Source organism: Diceros bicornis, chromosome X (genome assembly GCF_020826845.1).
Source record: "Diceros bicornis minor isolate mBicDic1 chromosome X, mDicBic1.mat.cur, whole genome shotgun sequence".
Lineage (NCBI taxonomy): Eukaryota > Metazoa > Chordata > Mammalia > Perissodactyla > Rhinocerotidae > Diceros > Diceros bicornis.
In genome coordinates, this window is record NC_080781.1 from 77670566 (window position 1) to 77693822 (window position 23257).

General features: G+C 36.9%; 1 protein-coding gene across 2 annotated transcripts in view; it reads left to right on the forward strand.

The window, feature by feature from the left end:
* The first annotated feature begins 2659 nt into the window (after positions 1 to 2659).
* Positions 2660 to 23257, forward strand: part of APOOL (apolipoprotein O like) — an 87070-nt gene continuing 66472 nt past the window's right edge. Inside the window, exon 1 of one of the 2 annotated variants that reach the window (XM_058536272.1) lies at positions 2660 to 2729. In XM_058536272.1, the coding sequence (XP_058392255.1) occupies positions 2715 to 2729 (15 nt within the window). In that variant the 5' untranslated portion in view covers positions 2660 to 2714. Of the gene's footprint in view, positions 2730 to 11097; positions 11145 to 23257 lie in introns of those variants that run through there. The other variant, XM_058536273.1, reaches the window with a different exon arrangement.

Consider the following 23257-nt stretch of genomic DNA (forward strand, 5'->3'; position numbering starts at 1 on the left):
CTTCCCCTAGAAAACCTTGCTTTGGTCTAAGTTCTAAACAAATTTTGTGGTTACTGTTGAGTTTTAATAATATATATGTAACCTTCAAACTAGCACATTTTGATAACTTATCCTTTAACATTGTATTCTTCATGAATGTTAATTTGGAGAATTCCCAGTTACACAGTAGGTTTCCAAAAACACATTGACTGAGCTACATGCATTCTTTTAGAGCATAAATTCATGAAGTTCTCAAATTGTTGGAGCTCAGCTTTGGTGCAGTTTGTGTCTCCATCCCCTGTGGTACTACATATCCCTGCATTTAAACAGTAGATTAGAAATAAACAGTGATAGCACAGTGAGTGTAAATGCCAGAGGAACTGAACCTGGGTTACTTCAATTTTGCCATCTTATGTGACCACTTGGCTTTTTTATTTGTGTTCAAAATTTAAAACGCTGAAACAAAGTGCAAACTTCGAAGTGTAACTTTTTGTTTGTAAACCATAACTTTTAATTCATACATGAAATATTTTACTGCATTTGAATTTTACCGGTGTGAAACTTTAGATGAGGCTATTGATCAGACAGAAAAATAAGTGCAAACAGCCAGAATTAGCCTTAAGCAATGCACAGTGAAAAACTAATCTTTAAATTGTTTCTTGAAGATTGAGTCACAGAAATTGCGGAGAAGTCATTTACTACGCAACAACAACACAATGTAAGGAAATGGATAGTTACATAGAAAAAAATAATTAATTTTTTTAAAAACAGAGCAGGAGAAACAACAAAAGATGTACGTCTGACATTGCCAGAAGAAACCAAAAGGGCAGTATCTGAAATGCCTTGATCATTTGCACCAAGGAGTGGACACTTGTTCTAAAGCAATGGATCAAACGATGTCCAAGTTCCCTCACATTCATTTTCACTGATTTTTACAGAAAAAGAAATTCTGAAGTTTTTACCAACTATTATAGAAATTTATGGTTAGTATTCTGGTGAAGATATTTTCGTTGAAACGTTCAACTGTGGAAAATTTGAATGCCTCTGGGTTTGATCCTGAAGAAACAAAACCATGGATGGTACTGGAATTCATGGAACTTTTGTGAAATAGGATTTTTATGATTCTCTTTCAAACTTATTTACAATTTTAAGACTTCTATTTGTATATCTGTTGCTTCATATGAAATAAACTTTACTAATGTTAACATTAATTAAAATCTATCAGCTGTGAACAAAGATAGAGCGACAAATATACCTACCCCATCTACTGATGGTGGAAATATTAGATTTTGATGAAGTCATTGACAAATATGCAGCTGTTAAAGCTCAAAAGCAGAAACTGTGATATTATTATTCATTACTGTGGTAGACCACTATGTAGGTATAAATTCTTTCTCCTTTAAAAAATACATTAATGCAATTAGAAAAACATTGACCCACTACTTTTTTCCTTTTTTGTAAGTACTATTTATTTTCTATTTATTTTTATACTGGCATTATAGATAGATATGTAGATATGAAGTTCAATAAAAGTAATATTTCACTCTTGCTTTTATGGCCTTTATTATTAATTTCATCTTTATTTCTTAAAATAATTTTGTCATATAGAGGCGGTGGCTGTTAAAAAATGATCTGCTTCTGGTGTCAAATATGTTAGGTAAGTACTGATGCCTGGTATATAGTTTGCACTTAAATATTTGTTAAATGAATAAATGAATTAATATTGGGTATGTTGATGGGCAGACTATGAGCATCTTCTTTCCTTAGAATCATTCATTGGAGGCCTAGGGGAGATCTTGCTCCTACTGAGAGGTTGCACCTATCCACAGTATATTCTCTTTACAGCACCAAAACGATCCTTTTAAAATTTAACTTAGATCATGCCACATCTTTGCTCAAAATCCTCCATTGACTTCCCATCTTATTAAGAATCAAATCCAAAGTCCATATAGTGGCACAAAAAGTCCCTACACAGTGTGTTATTTCACTCCCTCTGAACTTACCACTCCAGCCACGCTGACCTTTTTCATTGCTGTTCTTTCTGCATGGAATGCTCTTCCCTAAATTTCTTCAGGACTTTTCTCAAATGTCACCTTATCAGAAAGTCTTCCCTTAACCTATCTGAACCAGTAAATTCCCACCCCGTCCCCATACTGTTTTATTTTCCTTCATAGCATTTGGCATTTTGTAACATTTATTTGTCTCTCTTTTCCTCCTGGAACCCTAAGCTCCAAGAGGGAAGCACTATGTTTTGTAACGTACCTTGAACAAGTGCCTGGTGTATAGTAACCTGTTAGTGATATGGTCCTAGAATGTATGAATTTGCTCATGTATCACAGAGATAACATATTCTTTTTGTGACTATATACGTAGTTATTTACTAAAGCAGCTGGACTTGAGTTTTAAATCCTTATCTAGACAAATCACATATGCCTCAACGACGAAAATAATGAAAATTCTGCACCCACCAAAATAGCTTTCAACTGTTCTCTGGAGAATATTCTGAAAGGCTTTATCAGGAATAGGGGGAGTCAACCGTAAGGACTAACCGTTTCCCGGGAAGACAGCTGACCAACCATAGCAGCTTCCCAAAGCAGCTCTAGGAGGGCGGAGAAAGGGCGGGAGCTAGCAAACAAGGGGCGTAACCGGGCGGGGCTGTCGCGAGGGGAGAAGAGTTGAACTGTTTGTCCCACTCCGCTCGCCGTATGAAAATTTAGGCGGAGAGGGTCACAGATATGGCGGCCGTTAGGGTGAGTAGGAAAAACCTTGCTTAGTTTATCCGGGCCTAGATAGCATTCTGGTAACTATAGAAGGAATCCTCGTTGCTTCAGAAGGGAGCCCCCCCCCACCCCAGCAAGAGGCAGGGTCGAGGTGCGGTTGTGAGATAATTGGCAAGATCAGGGAATCTTTAACATTTGAAACCTCAAGACGCTTGGGGCTTTAGAGTTTCGATTTTCCTCAGCCTGGGAGAGTACTCTCTCCTCAATACCCTGCGGTTGACTATTTATACAGCGGCACAGTGAAAACTGAGAAACGACTGGGTGAAAATGGCCGGCCAGGCCACGAATAGCAGCAGACGTTTGGGTCTCGAGCTGAAACAAAGAAAAGAATCCTGGACATTTGTCTGGGTGTATAGGGCGGGGCCTTATGACCCTTTGAAGAACTTTGTTCAGTCATTTGGGGTGAAGTAGACCAGGATAGAAACGTCTCAGAGTCTTTCTGCAGTGCACGGGTTTGTATTCACTGTTGTTACTTTCCAGGTTTGAACAACAAACCTGTTTCTTTTGAGTTCTGTAATGGGAAACGGTGCCTTTACTTAGGAATCTGTGTACAGGAAGTGACTCACCTGGCTGCTAGCTGTTTCCTAAGTACGTTTCAATAACAGTAGTCGACAAATATCTAGGAGGTTTTAAGTGTAAAATGCACTGCTTGCAGGAGATAGAAATATAAATAATTCAGTTCAGCCAGTGTTTAAGCTGACTCAGTATCCGTCTTGATTCATCATTCTCACTCTATTTCTACAATTCTGGCTCTCATAATTTGTCTCAGTTATCACAACACCCTTCTAACTGGACTCACTGCCTCTAGCCTGGCTCTCATGGAATCCATTTTCCTCTGCACTGCCAGAGTATTTCTACTAAAATGCAAATCTGATTATGCCCCTTCCCTACTTAAAAGCCTTTATTGGCACTCCATCTTCTCCCCTCTGGGGTCAGGTCCGACTCCTATGTCTAGAATACCCGACTCTGCCTTGGCTTTCCAGCTTGATCGCCTTTCTCTCAGGAACTCTCCTAACATCTGCTCTTTGTGCCTGAAGTGCCCTTTCCCATCCTCATCTAGTTAGCTCCTATTCATAGTTCATTCATTCATTTAACACATATTTGTGTACTGCCTCCCCATATGCCTAGCACAAAATGCCTTTTATGCCTCTAATTTAAATAACACATCTTTGTGCTCCCAGAGGATCCTTGGCATACTCTTAACAATAGGACTTATTACACTGAATAGTAGACTATTTGCTTGTCTGTTCTACTCTCCTAAACTATAAGCTACTTGAGGACAGTAATTATAGCATATTAAATTTTGTATCCTTAGTACTTAGTACAGATATGGTTTATATTAGGTACTCAATAAATTCTACATGAATAAATAAGTGCCAGGCAGTGAAGATAAAAGAAATTAAGCAGTGGAGATGCAACATTTAACACAAATGACTGTGATACAGAGTCAGGGAAGTGCCTTGGGACAAGTATGAAGTGATAGGAGGGTTCAAAAGAGAGAGCTCACACCTCCTTTAAGAGAATAAAGAAAGACTTCATGGAGGAGGTGCAAAGACAGAAGGAATGGTCAGTGGTAAAAAGCAAACCAGAATAGTCTCTTGTCACTGAAGCATAGAGAAGGAGAGTTGAACAGTCTTTTGATTCGGCCATTTATAAATCATTAGCTACAAAGCCAGGCACTATGCTAAAATACTTTACATATGTTATTTCACCTAAGTCTCAAGACAACTTTATGTTGTAGATATTATGATCATAGTTTTACAAATGAAAAACTAATGTTTAGGGAAGTCAAGTAAATTGCCCAAAGTCATTATGCTATTAAGAGCTGAGGTGAGATGAAGAGGTATAAGTAAAGTGGTAGAGGGAGAACTTAGATTATAGGATTAAGGGGAGGATAAGTGGTGGGAAACTGGCATTCATTTAGCACCTACTTTGGCTAGCTGCTTTACATATATTATTTCAGTTTAATCCTTTTGATGACCTTAAGAAATGGATAGTATCCTCATTGTACGTGTGAAAAAACTGAGGCTTAGAAAAAGTACTTGCTCCAGGTCATACAGCTGCTAAGTGGAAAAGCCAGGTTCCAACACAGGTATATTTGCCTCCAAAATCCATGATCTTTCCAGTACTCCTTGCTGCCTCTGAAAGGGAAGTGTATATTACTCTTTAGAGAAGCGTGTGGTGAAAGAAAGGAAGGAAATCTTCGGATGGGGGTAGCAAATTCTAGAAAAGGTATCTTTTCATTAAAAAAAGTTAGAAGACTCTATGTCAATTATGTCTCAATAAAACTGGAAAAAAAGATCAGGACACCTGAACAGGTTTGGAGACAAGGGGAAATGTGTCAAGAACTAGTATAAAGGAAAGATAACAATAGTAATCACAGCTATTATGTTATTGAACATTTACTCTGTTAGGCATTTTGCTAAGCACTTCATGTGAATTTTCTCATTTATACTTCACAGTGGCCCTATGAGTAGGTACTGTTATTATCAGCATTTTATAGGTGAAGCAACTGAAGCTTAGAAAGGTTGAGTAAGTTGCCCACAGTCACACAGTAGTAAGCAGCAGAGCTGGATTCACATGATCTGAGTCTAGATCCTGGGGCTTGAACTTGAGGAAGCATCTGTGAGGCCAAGGTACCAAAAGGGTGATCTCTGCGAATTTTGAAGCCCCAGAGTTTAATAACAAGGAGAAAGGTAGAGAGGAGTCCTGAAGGTTGGTAGATAACTCTGAAAATAGTTATATACATCTTGAAATATAAGAACTTATTGAGCAGATGTGATGGTGGAACACTGATGTGGAATTAGCCTTGAGAAACAAGGCCTGTGCTGATTTCTCCTGACTTCTTGAATCAGAGAGAATGGCTGGAGGACTGGCCTTCATTTAAAAGGGTTGGGAGGAACGTAGTAGTGTCAAACAAGAGCCAAATTTCATTAATGCCACAAGTTGAGTGAATTTGAGGAAAATTTGGGTCCTGAAAGACAATTTGTCTATAATAGAATACTTAATATCAAAATGTGGCTACCATTCCTATATGTCAGACACTGTGCTAAGCTGTTGATTCACATTTCATTTAGTTCTCACAAAAAGTTTTCTAAGGTAGGTAATTTTATCAGCTTGAAGAACAGGAGTAGAGCAGTAAGGAAATCAAAGCTGCAATAGGAGGTTGTAGTAAGAGAAAAGCTTGCTGAGTTTATGATTTTAGTTGTTAACATTAAGTTCTGGGTAATGGTAAATTCAGGGTGTACTCCTTGAGTAGGTAGCCACAGGGGAGTGAATATGAAGGTAGATGCAGGTGAGGTCAAAGGACAGTGAGGTGAGACTTTTGGGTTTTTCATCCACACAGACATTAAAGTCACTCAGAGTTATGGCAAGATTTAGAGTATAGAAGACGACTATTACTGCAGATCCTAAATCTTCGATGTGATGACGTGACCAGGAGGCAGGTAGATTATAGTGCTAAGGTTGAATACATGGATGATATGAGCCTCTAAGGAGCAGAATTACTTTTCTTTCCTTTATGTAAATTTTTTATTGAAATATAGCATACACAGATCATGAACAGATAGGTAAATTTTTACAAAATGATCATACTTGTTCAACCAGCACCCAAATTAAAAAAAAATAGAGCATTACTAGCAGCCCAGAAGCTCTCCCCTTTGTCCCCCAATGTAGTTGTCCTCCACCATAGATTAATTTTGCCTATGTTTAAACTTCATATAGATGGGATTATACAGTATTTACTCTGTTAAGTCTGGCTTCTTTCACCCAACATTATGTTTCTGAGATTCAGCTATTATGCACATAACACTAGTTCATTCATTCCTATTGCTGTATGATATTCCAGAACGTGAATATATCATGATTTATTTATTCATTCTACTGTTGATGGACATTTGAATTATTTTCAGTTTTGAGCTATTACACATAATGTTCCTATGAACATTCTTGTATGTCTTTTCGGTGCACACAAGTGCACGTTTCTGTTGAGTATATACCTAGGAATGGGATCGCCAGGTCATAGGGCATGCAGCTTTGGTAGATACTGCCAAATAGTTTTCCAAAGTGGTTAGACCAATTTATATTTCCATTTGTGAGGATTCCAGTTGTTCCACCTCGTCACGAGCAAGAACAGAGATTTTTACATAAGAATGGAGGAGTAATGGCTTAGAAGCAGCATTGAGAATCAGGAAGAAGACAAATTCTACCTCCTATCCCTGAGACACTTTGAATAGCCTACACCTGAGGGTTACAAAGGAAGCAGTGACCTCAGGGGACAGTCATGTTTCATTTCAGGCAAGGAGAGGGGAGGGTAGACACAATGGAAGGGTTTTCGGGGTTTGGGGAAGTAGCAGGAAGTTTGGTCAGTGGAGAGAAAATACAGAGCACTGTAGGAATTAGAATACAGGAGATGATACATGACTGAGATTATGTTTTGGGGCTTGGGCCGAGGATGATGGAGCTGGGAAGGAATATGGGCATTATAGGCCTTAAGGTTGCAAAATTCTTGATAATACCAGCCGTACATTCCTTTGTATTAACTTTAGTCCTTGTCTTTTTCGTCATCTTTGTTTCATGTGACTGATACTAGAAGATAGTTGGAACCTAACAAAGTGAAGTTCATACTTGGAAAGACAGATGGTTATCTACAGCAAAATCAGTTTTTCTGTTTCCACTCAGCATTGTTGGACATTTTTATTTTTTAGTGTAACTTTGAAAGTTAAGCTTTGAAACCTTCAGCCTATTTAACCATGTTTGGTATAGGTTGCAGGATGTTGCTTTATGCCATAAAATAAAAGTGATCTGTGCATTGCCTGCTACCATACCCATATGACAGAACTATTCTCTGTGATGCCATCCTCACAGACAGCTGTTAGGTGTTCTGTGAAGGTCATTGAATATGGAAATCAAAGATTGCTTGTCATGAATTCTAAGATTCCCTAAAATTGTTGCACATTGGGCTCATCTAAGTCAGTGTTTCCTAATCCTAGCTGTGCATTAAAATCATCTGGGGAGCTTAAAAAAAGTACTGCTGCCTGGGCCCGACCCTGGGTGGGGCATTTTAATGTTTTAAAAGCCTACCAGGTAATTCTGATGTGTTGCTAGGTTTGAGAACCACTGATTTAGGGAGGGGATGTGTGACTTTTATACAAGTTACAGAGAACAGAGTATTAGACTTTTTCAGGTTATGAAGAACAGAGGCATGTTCAAGTTATTTTAAGTAGTGGTTTAATAGAAGGATACATACGTTAGGAAGAAAGCCTAGGAAACTGTCTCACCAGGTTAACAAACCTAAAGAAGAATTATTCTGGATACTATAGCAACTCTGGTAGTTACAGTTCTCATGACTGAACTGTTCTGCTTCTGTTAACTCTATTTTTCACATCCAGACTTTCCTAGAGAGAGGATCTGATTGGGTTGGCTAGTCACTAACCATTACAAAGTACCCTCTTGGGCAGAAATTGCACATCAGGCTTCTTTATAAGACAGCTCCTAGTCGACTGCCTTTGGCTCAGGTACCACTTCCTAGTCCAGTCAGTTTTGGCCCATGCATCAGTCTTGTAGTTCAAAGCATAGCGACCTGTATTAGGAATCACAGAAAGGAGCAATATTATTGTCAGATGCTCTGAGGCTTCTTAGAAGAGGCAAGGCAATGGATGGGTACTTTTGGGGTTCATGGTCTGTCTGGTACCATTTACTTTTGAATACTTTCCATAAGTAAGTAATAAAGTTGTTGAAAACATGGTGGAATACTTTTAGAGCTGCGATTAAAAGCTAACTTATTAAGATCTTGTAAGTTAAATTGGGAAATTGGTTCCTCAAGGATAAAAAAAACTTTAAGACAACCAGTGTAAGTAGCAATCTGGTGGATAATGAAAGTTGCTTAATATAATTTGAACACGTCAGGGAAAAAGTGTAACCCATTCCTGAATGAGACCATCTGTTATATAGACTTGATAGATATTAGTACTCTAGGCCTAAGGCATGAGTTACATACTTAATGTAGATTTGGCCTGGCTGTTTTTGGATCTTTTCTCTCAGTCATTCTGAAACTCACCAGGGCGTATTCGTATCAATACGCTAACTGCTACTGCCACATCCCCTCCTCAGCTTGGCTCCATAGCTTACCTCATTCATTCATATTTTCAAATTTCTACTTGATATCTTTAGGTACATCAAATTCAACATGTTAAAAGTTTCTTTATCTTTACCCAATTTAATTTTTCTGCTGTATTCTCCTTATTTCATTTAAGAACATCAGCCTTGGGGCTGGCCCAGTGGTGGAGTGGTTAAGTTCATGCGCTCCGCTTCAGCGGCCTGGGGTCCGCGGGTTCGCATCCTGGGTGCAGACCTACATACCACTCGTCAAGCCACGTTGTGGTGGCGTCCCACATACAAAATATAGGAAAATGGGCACAGATGTTAGCTCAGCTGCAATCTTCCTCCAGCAAAAAGAGGAAGGTTGGTGCAATGGATGTTAGCTCAGGGCCAATCTTCCTCACCAAAAAAAAATCAGCATCTGATCCTGGGATCATCTCAAAGTATCCCCCACATCCAAACTGTTAACAAGTCCTGTGAATACTTTATTCTTCCATACATTTTTTCTTTTTTTTTTTGCTTGGAAAGATTTGCCCTGAGCTAACATCTGTTGCCAATCTTCCTGTTTTTTGTTTTTGTTTCTTCCCCAGAGCCCCAGTACATAGTTTTATATTCTAGTTGTAAGTCCTTCTAGTTCTTCTGTGTGAGCCACCACCACAGCATGGCTTACTGACAGATGAGTGGTGTGGTTCCGTGACTGGGAACCAAACCCAGACCGCCGAAGTGGAGAGTGCCAAACATTAACCACTAGGCCATCAGGGCTGGCTCTTCCATACATTCCTATTCTTTTATACATTCATTCTTTTCGGCATTCATTCATTTTAATGCCTGTGATGTGCAGGAGATGGTGATAAACATTGGGGATACAAAGATCAACAAGATACGAACAAGAGGTATATAGAAGAGAAGACACTGAAACTAACAAGCACATGAAGAGATGCTTAAAATAATTATCAGATAACTGCATATTAAAACAATGAGACAGCACTTTATTAAGCTAGAAAAAAATAAAATGCTAGCTAAGTCCAAATGTTGGTAGAGATATGGGAATATAAGGACCTCTATGTACTGTTGGTGGGAATGTTGACTGGTACAGCCATTATGGAAATCAATCAGTTATTCTTTAGTGAAATTAAGTATATACACATACCCTATGGCCCAGCAATTCTGTTACTGAATATATATGACAAAGATATAGAAGGTCATGAGGGCATTTGTAAAAGGATATTCATTGCAGTGTTATTTATTGTGGTGGGGAGTTGGAGGCAATATAGGTGTCCATCACTGAAAGTGGATAGGTGAAATGTGGTGGGTGTACATCATGTAGTAATATAGCAGTTAGGAGAAATGTGTTAGAAGAGATGGGTTATATGTACACATAGGGACGCAGATGGATACGATTAAATTGTTTAACCCACTCGGATTTAATGTAATTATTGATATGATTGGATTTATGTTTGCCATTTTGCTTTCATTTTCTATGTCTCATGTCTTTTTATTCTTCTCTTCCTCTTTTACTGCCTTTTCTTGTATTCACTGGATATTTTATGGTGTGCCATTGTAATTTTTCAATGATTTATCTATACTTTTAAATTATTTTCTGTGTGGTTGTTCTAGGGCATACAACATACATCTTAATTTATCAGACTCTATTCCACATTTATACTGACGTAACGCCTGTACGATATAGAAACTTTACTCCTTTATAGCTCTGTTTCTTCTCCTTTTTCTGCCATTTTTGTTATATAAATTATATCTATATGTGGTATAAACCACAAAATACATCATTATGATTATTTATTTTATAATCTAATGTCTTTTAAAGAAGCTAAGAGAGCACAGATATTTTATAGACAGTATGTGTGTGTGTGTGTGTGAGTGTGTGTCTATATACACACACATATATATGCAAACATGTACCCACCCCCACACGCATATCTTGTTTAACAATTTTGATTCTCATCATTTCTTCTTGGGGATTCAAGTTACTATCTGGTGTCATTTCTTTACTCTGATGTATCTTAATTTCACCCTTCCCTTGTGTTTTTTTTTGTCAAATATATTACATTTCTATATGTTGTAGACTCAACAATACAAATTTATAGATATTGTTTCTTTTAAAATGAGTTAAGAGAAGAAAGAAGAAATATGTAATTATACTGTCTTTTAGAATTACCTACATAATTCCTTTACTGTTGCTCTTTTCTTTTTTCCAATGTGGCTTCAAAGTACTGTCTGATGTCACTTGCTTTCAGCCTGAAGACCTTCCTTTAGTATTTCTTTAAGGTAAGTACACTAGCAGTGAATTCTCTCAGTTTTTATTGATTTGAGAATGTCTTTATTTTGCCTTCATTTTTTAAAGGTAATTTTCCTGCATATAAGATTTCTTGGTTGACATTTTTTTTTGCTTCCAGCACTTTGAATATGCCATTCCAATGTCATTCTGCCCTTCTTTCTTTCTGATGAGAAGTCAGCTGTTAATCTTACTGGGCTTCCTTGTATGTGATGAGTTATTTTTCTCTTGCTATTTTCAAGGTTCTCCCTTTCTCTTTGTTTGTTAACATTTTAAGTATAACGTGTCTGGATTTACATATCTTCAAGTTTATCTTACCTAGAGTTCATCGAGCTTCTTAGATGTGTAGTTAATGGTTTTCATCAAGTTTAAGTTTTCATTTAATAGTTCTTAAACATTTATTCTTTCTCTCATCTCCTTCTGGTACTCCCGTTATGCATATGTTTGTGCACTTAATGCTGGCCTACATTTCTCTGAGGCTCTGTTCATTTTTCTTCATTTTTCTCTCTGTTCTTAAGATTGCATAATCTCTATTGATCTATCTTAAGTTCACTGAGTCTTTCTTCTTCCCTCTCAAATCTACTATTGAGCCACTCTAGTGATTTTTTAAAAATATCAGTCACTGTACTTCTCAACTCCAGAATTCCTTTTTGGTTCTTTTTATAATTTCTGTCTCTTTACTACTGTTCTCTGTTTTTTTTTTCCCTCCCCAAAGCCCCAGTGCATAGTTGTATATTCTGGTTGTAAGTCCTTCTGGTTCTTCTATGTGAGGTGCTGCTGCAGCATGGCTACTGACAGACAGTGGTGTCATTCCGCCACCGGGCACTAACCCCAGGCTGCTGAAGCAGTGAGAGTTCTGAATTTTAAACACTAGGCCGCCAGGGCTGGCTATAATGTTCTCTGTTTTATGAGATCACCATACCTTCTTTTAAATCTTTCAAAATGGTTTCCTTTAGTTCTCTCAACATATTTAGAATAGCCACTTTTAGGTCTTTCTCTGCTATGTTCGTCATCTGGGTTCACTCTAAGAAAGTTTCTATTGCTTTTTTTTCCCTTTGTATGGAAAGGAAAAAAGGAGTTTCTGTTGCCATTTTTTCATGTTTTCTTTGCATGTTTTATATATTTTTTGTTGTAAATTGTACATTTTAGATAATCTAGCAACTCTGGTTTCTACCCCCACCCCCAGGCTTGTTATTGTTGTTCCTTGTTTGTTCATTTATTCATTTGTGTGGTGACTTTTCTGGACTAACTGTGATGTCTGTTTCTTCCATAGTGTGAAGTCTCAGATATCCTTGTGCAGATACTTTTTCCTATTTTTTCTTTAAGCTTAGATTCTTAGAGGTTGCCCCTGTGTCAGCACTGCGTAATGATCAGCCAGTGGTTGGTCAGAGGTTGTGCTTAAGCACCTTAAACCAGTAAGGTTTTCACCCTTTACCAGTGAGCCTGTTTGTGGCTTGCAGACTGCTTTCACAGTTCAGGAAGTTTAGGAGTTTGCTTCATGTTCAGCCAGGCACTCAGGGCTCAGTATTTTTCTCTCCAATCATTCCTCAGACAGTGAAGCCTTAGGTATATTCCCAGTATACTGGACCACTGGGGATGACTGTGGTTTTAGCTGGGCTCTCTTTCCATGATCTCTCCAATAATATTCTGACTGTTTGTTTCCATTGGTATCATACCAAACTATTAGTCTCCACTGATTGCTAGCTGATAGTTCTGTTGTTTTTGACAACACTCTGGGTAATAAATCGCCCTGCAGTTTGGTCCAAATAAAGTCTAGGCCCTTGGCAGCACTAGAATGTTTCCAGTCTTTGAGGCTTGTTCTGATTCTCCCCTCAGTAGAACCCCTGCCATATGTACCTGGAATAGCTCTTTTGCACCACCAACCTGGGGAATATGGGAGATTCCAATCAGATGTTGTGAGTATCAGAACAGCTCTTCAGCAGCACAGAGATGTAAGGGAATAGGGGACTGGAATTTTTACCAGCTGTTTTCCTGAATGCTCTCTATGGAGCAGGAACTGGGGATGGGGAACCAGCATATATGGTGTCTGCTAGTTTTCACCAGCTGCCAAATCCAACTAGTATACGTCTTTTAGCTCAGGAATCTGGAAAAGATGGGAGTTACCACTCTGCTGCAGAGCTTTCTAAAATAGCTCTTCCTAACACAGCACTGGGGAGGATGGGTAGAGGCCCTAATTTGAATGCAACTGCCTCCTACTCTTCTTACCAAGTTCTATAGATTTTGTTGAATAAATGCATCTCAATTTGTTGTAAGCCCTTTGATCCACATTAAAAGAATTTACTAATTTGACTAGTTTAATAGATGTCTCTCTGAGGGAGAGGTTTCACTAAGCTCCTCACACTGCCATTCAAGAACCACATACAAGTTTCCTGTTTTGGGCTGTGACACATAAAGCTGCTATGAACAATTGTGTACAGCATTTTGTGTGGATATGTTTTCATTTCACTGGAATAAATGCCCAGATGTGTGATTGCTGGGTCCTATGGTAATTATGTTCAGTTTTTAAAAAAACTGGTTCTTGATGGATTGACTCTTGTATTTGTTTCCTATTGCTGATGTAACAAATTACCACAGACTCTGGTGAAAACAACATGAATTTATTACCTGGAGGTCAGAAGTCCAAAATCAGTTTCACTGGGCTAAAATCAAGGTGTTGGCAGGCCTGCATTCTTTCTGGAGGTTTTAGGGGAGAATCCATTTCCTTGCCTTTTCTAGCTTCTATAGACTACCTGGATTTCTTGTCTTATGAACACTCCTTGCATATTGAAACCCAGCAATGGCTGGTCAAGTCTTTCACACGCTGCATTGCTTTGATACTTCTGTAGGCAAATCTCCTTCAGTCTCCTTATAACGATAGTCGTGATTACGTTGGGGTCACTCTGATAATCCACCATAATCTCTTCCTCTCAAAATCCTTAGTTTAATAACATCTGCAGAGTTCCTTCTACCATGTAAGGGAATATATTCACAGCTTCTGGGGATGCAGACATCAAAATCTTTGTGGGGGCATTATTCAGTTTACCACAATCCTTTTATCATTGTTTAGACTGCTCTGACACTAGTAATTTTCTTTGTTCTGAATTCAGCTTTACCTGATATTAGTATAGCCACTCCTGCTTTCTTTTGATTACTGTTTGTATGGTATATCCATCTCTACCTTTCCATTTTCCACTTGCCTATATCATTCTATTTGAAGTTTGCTTATTATAGACAGGCCATGTTTTTTAATCTACTCTGCTAATATCTGTCTTTTAATTAGTATATTTTGATAATTTGCATGTAATGCAATTATTGATGTGTTAGGGTTTCAGTCTGACATTTTATTTTTGTTTTTTCTTTGTTCTGTTTTTCCTTTCTGTGTTCTCTTTTTCCTGCCTTTCTATGGTTTTTTGGGTACCTTTTTTAGAACTCCATTTTGATTTATCTGGAGTATTTTTAAATGTATCTCTGTATAACTCTTTTAGTGATTTTTTTCTAAGAATGTCTGCTGTTTTACTCTTTCTATTGATTTTTCTTCCTTCCTGATGTTCCAAGCTTCCTTCTTTTATCATTTTCTTTCTCTTTAGAGAACTTACTTTAACCATTCCTTTAGGACTGGTCTACTGGTGGCAAATTCTTTTAATTTTTCTCCATCTGAGAATGTCTTGATTTCCTTGTTATTTCTGAGAGATAGTTTCTCTGGATATAGAATTATAGATTAGCAGTTCATTTCCTTCATCACTTGAGAAATGCTGTGCCACTTCCTACTGGCCTCCATGGTTTCTAATGAGAAATCTGCTCTCATTCAAATTGTTTTTTCCCTATAAATAAGGTGATGTTTCTCTTTCACCGTTTCAAGATTTTTTCTTTTTCTTTAGTTTTTCAGAAATTCAACTATGATGTGTCTTGGTGTGAGTTTCTTTGCGTTTATCCTTTTTGGGATTTGCTCAGATTCTTGTATCCATGGGTTTTATCTCTTTTGCCAAATTTGGGAAGTTTTTAGCCATTATTTCTTCTGTCACCTCCATTCAGCTTAGTTCATCCACTGAATGTTTTATTTCAGTCAGTCATTATATTGTGCAGTTCTAAACTTTCCATTTGGGTGTTTCTTTATATCTTATATTTCTTTTTGAGACTGTTTCTTTGCTGAGACTTTCTGTTTTTAATTTGCTTCAAGTATGTTCATAATAGCTTGTTGAAGCATTTTTATGATGGCTTCTTTAAAATTTTTGTCAGATAATTCTAACATCTCTGACAATTCACTGTTGGTATCTCTCTATTGTCCTTTTTCTTTTAAGTTGAGATTTCCCTGGTTCTTGTTACGATGAATAGTTTTTGATACATACCTGTAAATTTTGGTATTATGATGTAATGCTTTGGATCTTATTCAAAACTTCTGTTTTAGTTGGCTTTCACTAACACTACTCTGGCAAGAGAAAGGGCAGTGCTGCCTTGTTATTACCAGGTGGGGAGTAGAAGTCAAGATTCCCTGCTCAGTCTCTATTGACACCCATGGAAGGGAGGGCCCTCTTGCTATTCCTGAGCAAGAGTGAGAGTTTATGTCTCCCACTAAGCCTCTGTTCTTACCACCCTGGCTGGGAGGGATAGGAGTACCTTATTAGTGCTCCCCACATGGCCTCTACTAACATCACCATGGGGGACTGACCTTGTTACTGCTTTATGATGGTAAACATCCTGACTCTCCACTAGGTCTCAGATATCACCCCAGTGGGGAAAAAGAGGGGTGCCTCATTACATATCAGGTGGTGATAGATACTTAAGTTCTCCACATGGTCTCCACTGATATCTTGTGGGCCAGGGCTCGTTACTGCCTGGCAGGGATGAAAGTTCCACCTTGTCTACTACCACCCTGGTGGGATGGGGAGTGTTGGGATGCTTTATTTTAACCTAGCCAGAGTGGAAGTCTAAGCTCTCCCCTCAGCCTTTGTTTGTTGGGATGGAAGTATGGCCTCAGTTTTATCTGTGGTGTTTGACTATAGTAGAAGTAGCTATTATTTAAAAGTTTTATGTCTTGCTAGCCCACCCCTTTCCTGATCTTTTGGCTATAAGGAGCAAACTTTTCTTGGGTCTTGTCTGTACTGGTTGCCATTTCTGTGTTGCTGGCTTCTCCAGCACCCATTCTAAGATATATGAAGCAAAAAGAAAACGCAGGGACATCACTGCCATGCCATTCCTCAGGTCCTGAGGTCCCTAACTGATCTGCCATCTTCTCTGCACCTTTCGGAGTCTTCTGTACTTATTTTCTATATAATATCTAGGGTTTTTAACTGTACTCAGTGGAAGGAATTAGGAATAGTATATCTACTTCATCTTTCCAGAAATGGAAGTCCTCCATCATATCGTTTTATCATCCTATACTGGTGATATATTTGTCTGACTGCCATACTAAAGATTATACAATATTTGAGGGCAGGAACAATGTCTTTGCATATTTATATGGCCCTCATGGCCTAAGATAGCACCTGCCTGGAGCATAGTGTTTAGGAAGTGTTTGTTGACTGAGTTAAAACTTTGAACAACTTTTAGACTTCTTGCCCTTAAGAACAAAGTATCCTGGTTGGAGAAATATTAATTAAATAATAGTTCAAAATACTACATGGTTAAATTCTAAATTATCCCAGACTTTCATAGACTGGCTAATTCATGTCCATTGTAGGTAAATTCTTCCATTTCTTTGAAAAACCTGAAAATAAGGGTATGTTCCTTATCTCTGCCTGTAACTAGAATAGATCGGTTCCTTCTCTGTGTCCCGATTGTATACACCTCAATTATACTGATTATAACCATGTATTAGATTTGTTTTTATGTTTTTCTCTCTCATTAAACTGAGAGTTTCCTTAAAAACAGGGACCATGCTTTATTCATATTTGTATCTCAAGTCTCTCAGGCTCCTGAGATATAGTGTGCAGTAGACACTTGAATGTTTGTTCAATGAACAAATGACTGAATGAGTGTGTTCTGTGACATCCATATACACAAATATAGGATTTAAACATGTTTAAGTATTTATATTTAAATATATTTAGAGGGAAACTTATCATAATTATAAATTTAAAAATATATTAATTGCTAAAGTAGGTAATGTTAATATGAATATACTTATGCTTTTTTTTCAAAACTTCATTGAAAAAATTTACTTTTAAAAATGACCCTTGCTAGTGACTTGAAGTTTGAACCTTTATACACATTTATTGATAATATTTCCGCAAGACAGAAGAAATATTTGAAGATATAATGACAAGAATTTTCCAAAAGTAATGACATGCATCAAATCACCAATCTAAGAAGCAGAGAGAACCCCATGTAGGATAAATACCACACACACACACACACAAACACATCCCACTCCCCTATACACATCATTTTCATACTGCTGAAAAATAAAGAGAAAATCTAGAAAACAGCCAGAGAAGAAAGACACATAAAGAGGAACAGAGGTGAGAATTAAAGCATACTTCTCAGAAACTACAAAAGCTAAATAATGTTTCTGAAGGAGAGTATCTTTGTGATTGCAGCTGTGACTCAGAGTTGTTCAGTTATGCTTCTTACTTGCTTTTCTTTTGAACAATTGAGGCTTCTCATCTTTAAAAACAAAAAGAACCCCCAATTCCAAAATCCCCACCTTATACTGGTAAGGGAAATATTTTATTGTGATCTATACTGGATTTTATATGATGGTAGTCACACTACAGCTTCTTTATCTTCAAATAGTGGTGTGTAGTTACCTTTTTTAGAATTGTATCTTTAACACCATTCCAAGATAGGGTGTTTGAATTGTCCTGAATCTCTGTTATTAATTTGTATATAGGAATTCCTTATTGCAGTAAAGCCTGAATTATCTGAGGATTCTAGTTCTATAAAATGCCTCAAGTTCTGTTCGACAGTTTTAAAAGAATTGATTACACACCAAGTACAGTACAGATGCATGCAAATTCTACGACATCAATTCTGTTCTAAAAGAACTTATAGTTTTGTTGGTAAAGAATGCTTATCCTCATGCAATAAATAATATAGCATATAAGATAGCATATATTCAAATATTATAACATATGTATAATAAGTCCTTAGCAATTCAAGAAGTGACCCGTGTATATTATAATAGTTGAAGGCTTCTCAGTCTTTGAGTGATAATATTTAGATTATCAAGAATGAAGCAGTTAGCTTGTCAGCAATGGCTCTGGGTTGAACATTGTTTCATGTTCCAGGAACTTAAGGCAATTAGGCTGGCTAAATGAGAAAGGTTAATTTGGGCTTACTTATAAAAGATAAGATTGGATTAGAAACAGCAAGATGGTGGAGTATTTGAATGCTAGGATAAGTGGGAATTTTATTTTGAAGGCAGCAGGAAGCCATTGAAACAAATCCAAAATGATTTATGATTTTTTAAATTTAATGTAATATTACAGATATACGAAAAGGTATTAATGAACACTTCAAATGCATGTGAAACCTCCTGTGTATCCCTCCAACTCTGATTTGGTTCTTGCTCCCTGAACTCCCTGTAGCCACTCTCCTGACTTTTGTATTTAACATCGCTATGCATGTTTTTAGACTTTTACTGTATATGCATGTATTCCTAAACTTTATACACTATTGTTTTGTATGCTTTTAAGCTTTATATAAATTTTATTTATGCTGTGTATATTCTTCTGTAACTTGTTTTTATCACTTAGCGTTGTTTGTGATATTCATTTGTGTTTGTATGTGTAGCTCTAGTTCATTCATTTTCATAGTGCATAGTATTCTGTTTTATGATTATACTACATTTATTTCTTCATTCTCTTAATGGATGTCGTGGTCACTTCCTTCACCCTTTTTTCTAATACAAATAATGCTGTTATGAATAATCATGTGCAAGTCTCCTTGGACTCATGTGAGAGTTTCCCTGCTCTACCATATGCTAGCTGTATGATTTTGGGCAAATCACTTAACGTGTCTAAACCTCAGTTTTCTTATCTGAACAATTAGGATAAGAATAGTACTTATTTCCTAAGGTTTTATACTAGGAAATACTAAATAGATAATCTATGATGTGCATAACAGTATGCCTGGGCTATAGCAAATGTCCAGTAATTTCTAACTTCTGTTGTTATTCTTAGTATTTAAAAGAATCTTTGTATTCCCAGCACCTAATGTAATGCCATATTTCTTCTGACCTTCAGATCCCAATTTGTCATACCTCCTTCATGCCACTAGACTGATAACTTGATTCTCATGACAGTGAACATCAGTAGTCTCAAGCAAGTAGAATAGAAATTTGTTGTGTTATATTATCAGTTTTTTAATAAAATGAATATTTATTTACAGCCTTGTTTTTTCTTAGACTTATTTTGATGTCTTCCAAACTTTTGATGGTTATTCATGATATTTTTAATAACAGAAATAATCTTTAAGAGTATAAAATGTGTTTCTTTGGTTACCATACCTTTTATGTATAAAATGTTCCCCTTTCTCTCTTTATCATTGAAACACTAAACCACTAAGGTAGAAATTTGAATACAGAGGTTATTGCAGAGATTGTTTACTCAAAAACTATCCTGTGAAATATAAAATAGTTTTCATGACTTAAGAAAAGTTTCTTTAAAAATAACCCACATTGAAGGAGGTAAAATTCTAGTAGAGTGGAAACGAAAGTACCTTTTCATTAATCTTCCATGAAAGCTGATGAATCTAAATTAAGGCATAATAAAGTCCCAAACCTTTGAGGACTGAGATGCTAAAGGCCTTATAGTTTGTGGCTGGTTTACCCCTATAGTTTTTCCACAGGTTCTTTATTTATGTCTCAGCATTTCAGTCCTTTGAAGTAGACTGAAATGCTGATATAAAAAGCCCAAATTGTACAGGTAGACTTTTTATTTTGAGTATTTGTTCTTCAGTACCACTATCTTTTTCAGGAGTTTTGTGGGAAAATACGGGCAGAGTTTTTAAATTTCCTACTTGAGCAAAGTATCTGCTTTTCATGTACCAGTATAATAAATAATGCCATATCTGATAGACTCTGCTGTTCTCAGTAGATATAATGATAGTTCATTCTCTTAGAGATGATTCGCCCTTTCTTTATTTTCTGAAGAAAATAAGCACTATGATACATACAGATCTTCTGTTAGTGACTCACTTGTGATTACTCTAAAACAGGGCACCCTTGTGTAAGACTTTTATGTTGCTCTCAAGATATAGCTCTTAGGCTATAGCTACAAAATGAAGCATTAGCACCTTTTCTCATTTCAATTTTAGTCAGAAAAAAATATAGTGGTATCTCCGTTAAAGCAGAAGTTGGGTTCAATGGCACTTGTCGTTGTCAGAAACTTTATTCCTCTTAGAAAGTAGTACAGGAGACACAGGGGTGCATTGCAGAAGTCAATAAAGTGGAATTAAAATATGCTTTCGTGGGCAAAAGTGGCTGGACCTGTGCTGTATAACCCAAAGGAGTGGAACCAGGACCAGTAAAAATTATATGGACATATGTTTCAGTACAGTCTACGGAAGAACTTTCTCATAGAGCTATAAAAAGATGGAATGATCTATTAGTGGAGTTTCCCTATTAGAAGAGGGTCATACATGGACTGAAGGGTCACTTGGTAGTGTGTTATAAAAGGGATTCTATCATTAGAGGAATGGTTGGACCAGTAAACCTTTAAAGTCCCTTTACGTTCTGAGACTGAAACTCTAGTACAAAGAAGGTGATATTCCTGAAACACAGCCCTATATTTTGAAACCAGTTTCTCTTTTACCATTTTATGTTGGATTTAATAATCATTAGTTTATTCAGGAGCAGTGCTTGATCCTTCAGGCCAATTTGTGTTCCTCCCATCTCCTACCTGATATTTCAGAAGAGGCTAAACTTCATCAGTTGTACAGCTATGCCCCTGTGTTTGTTGTCTTCAGGAATATTTGTGCATTAGGTCTGTGGACAAAGGAAATCACTCAGAAAGAACAGTACTGGTGTAGTCAGTCACAGTCCTCCCTCCCTTGCTGATCAGGCAAGCTATTAGCCCTTCAGATCTACCAAGGGAAGGAAAGAGAAAGAAGAAAAAGTAGGAAATAGAGGTAAAATAAGGATTTAAAAATAATTGGAACAAATAGTTGATGAAAAAATAAAGGAGTAGGGGAACGAGGTGAGGAGAAGAAAAAACAAAAAGTGGGAGGAGATGGGTAAGCTACTTTTTCCTTTACCAGAGATGGCAGACTATAACTTCCCTCTCCTCCCCACTCATGAGCTAGAGTCATAAACAGCCCTGTGGTGATGAGATTTTCCTTGTGAACTGCTCCTCAGACACCAGCCCCACTGAAAGGGAAACTTCTTTTCATACCTTTCCAGCACCATTTCTGGATCTTTTGGCCTCCGCAAAATGAGGCCTTTTAAAAATATATATTTAAGCAATTATAGTATAAAGGAATAATTTTCCCTAAGAGATTCCTTAATCAAGGTATTATTGATCATTCTAGCTAAAAGTGCATCAATTTAGATAGAAAGTATTACATTTTAAAGTATTTATTTGATACAGTGTAATAATCATCACATTAATTTGACCAAGAAATTTTGTCATAGCATATGCAAAGTAGAATGCTGTTTCCAGTAAGAAAGAAGCAGGCTTGCTCTGTTGTTCCCTTGGAGACAGAAGGTTGAAATTTAGTCAAGAAATATGTTATAAGAATACTACCTTCTATTTATCCAGCACTAAACGGTTCTAAAATTTTAATCTCTTATAGTATTTGATTCTTAGAACATTCTTGTGAGAATTTTTGATAAGAAGATAAATATTCTCCAAGGTATTTATTTGTATATCAGGATAAAATATACTTGTGATAAATTTTAGTTGTGGGGCTGGATTAATTGGGTCCTCAAATGCTTCAGAGAGTATGGAGGGGCCTGCAAGCATATGCAAAATTTTGAAAGTAACTACATTTTGGGGGACCATAGTTCATAATTTTCATTAGATTCTCAGAAAGTTAAGACCAATGAATCAGTCTTACAATTTCTGATTAGCCTTAGGACCTTTAGTTATCATTTACCTCTACAAATGCTTAGCACATAGGCGTTCAGTAAATGTTCCATAAAAGAACTTGCTAGATTACCTGTGTATACTGCCTTATTTAAACCTATGAATTATTTTATTACTTAGTTTTGAGGTCTGTAGTCCTACAAAGTACTTTGTGTACAAAGAGGCATAAGGCTACTCACAAGGAGCCTACATTTTAGTAGAAAAATAGGCTACATACATTTTAAAAGGTAAATAATAATATAACGTTTGTTTAATACCAGATTAGTGCTTCACACAAATAAAAGCTATATGAATTCAGAGAGATGGCCATGAGTGAGCTAATGAGACTTGAGCTAGGCATTCAATGAAGGGCAGGGTTTAGGTAAGTGTATTCATTCACCAAATATTTTTTGAGTACTTGCTATGTGCCAGGCACTATTAGGTGCAGGAGACATTCTAACAGGGAAAATGAAGTGAGTGAAGGCACTGAGGGAGGAATGTGCTTGACATGTTTGGGGCCTGGGAAGATTAATTTGGCTAGAGCCAGAAGGTGTATAGAGAGAGGGGTAGAGTGAAGGTTGGTTGGTTGGTTGTTGAGCCAGGAGAACAAAGCAGTATTTTAGAAAGATTAATTTGGCTTTCCTGTATAGTTTATTTAATCCTGTTTTGAAATTTAGTAGCTACTGAATTCTAAACTGACAGCACCTTGAAAATCATCTCTTACTGGAGTGTTACTGTGTTCTCAAGGAAATAGAGTGCTCTCAATATTCCTTTCCCACATCCCCACAAGGTGGATATAGCCCAATTTCTTTTTATATATAGCACACGCATATGTATATATGTATGTGTAAAAGGAAGCTGTTAGGTGTTTTTAAAATTCAATTACTGATTTTGACAATAGTTGGTGTTTGTCTGACCCTGATTACCATAAACTGACTAAAGGTGAATTATGCCAATCTTTTGTGCCATTTCTAGAGGATTTTTTAAATGTTTATTTGTGTAACTGCTATATTCCCTTTATATATTTTTATTTTTAATTTTCTACTTAAATTTTTATTTATCTAAGATAAACTTTTGACACTTTCAGATGTTACTCAGTAATA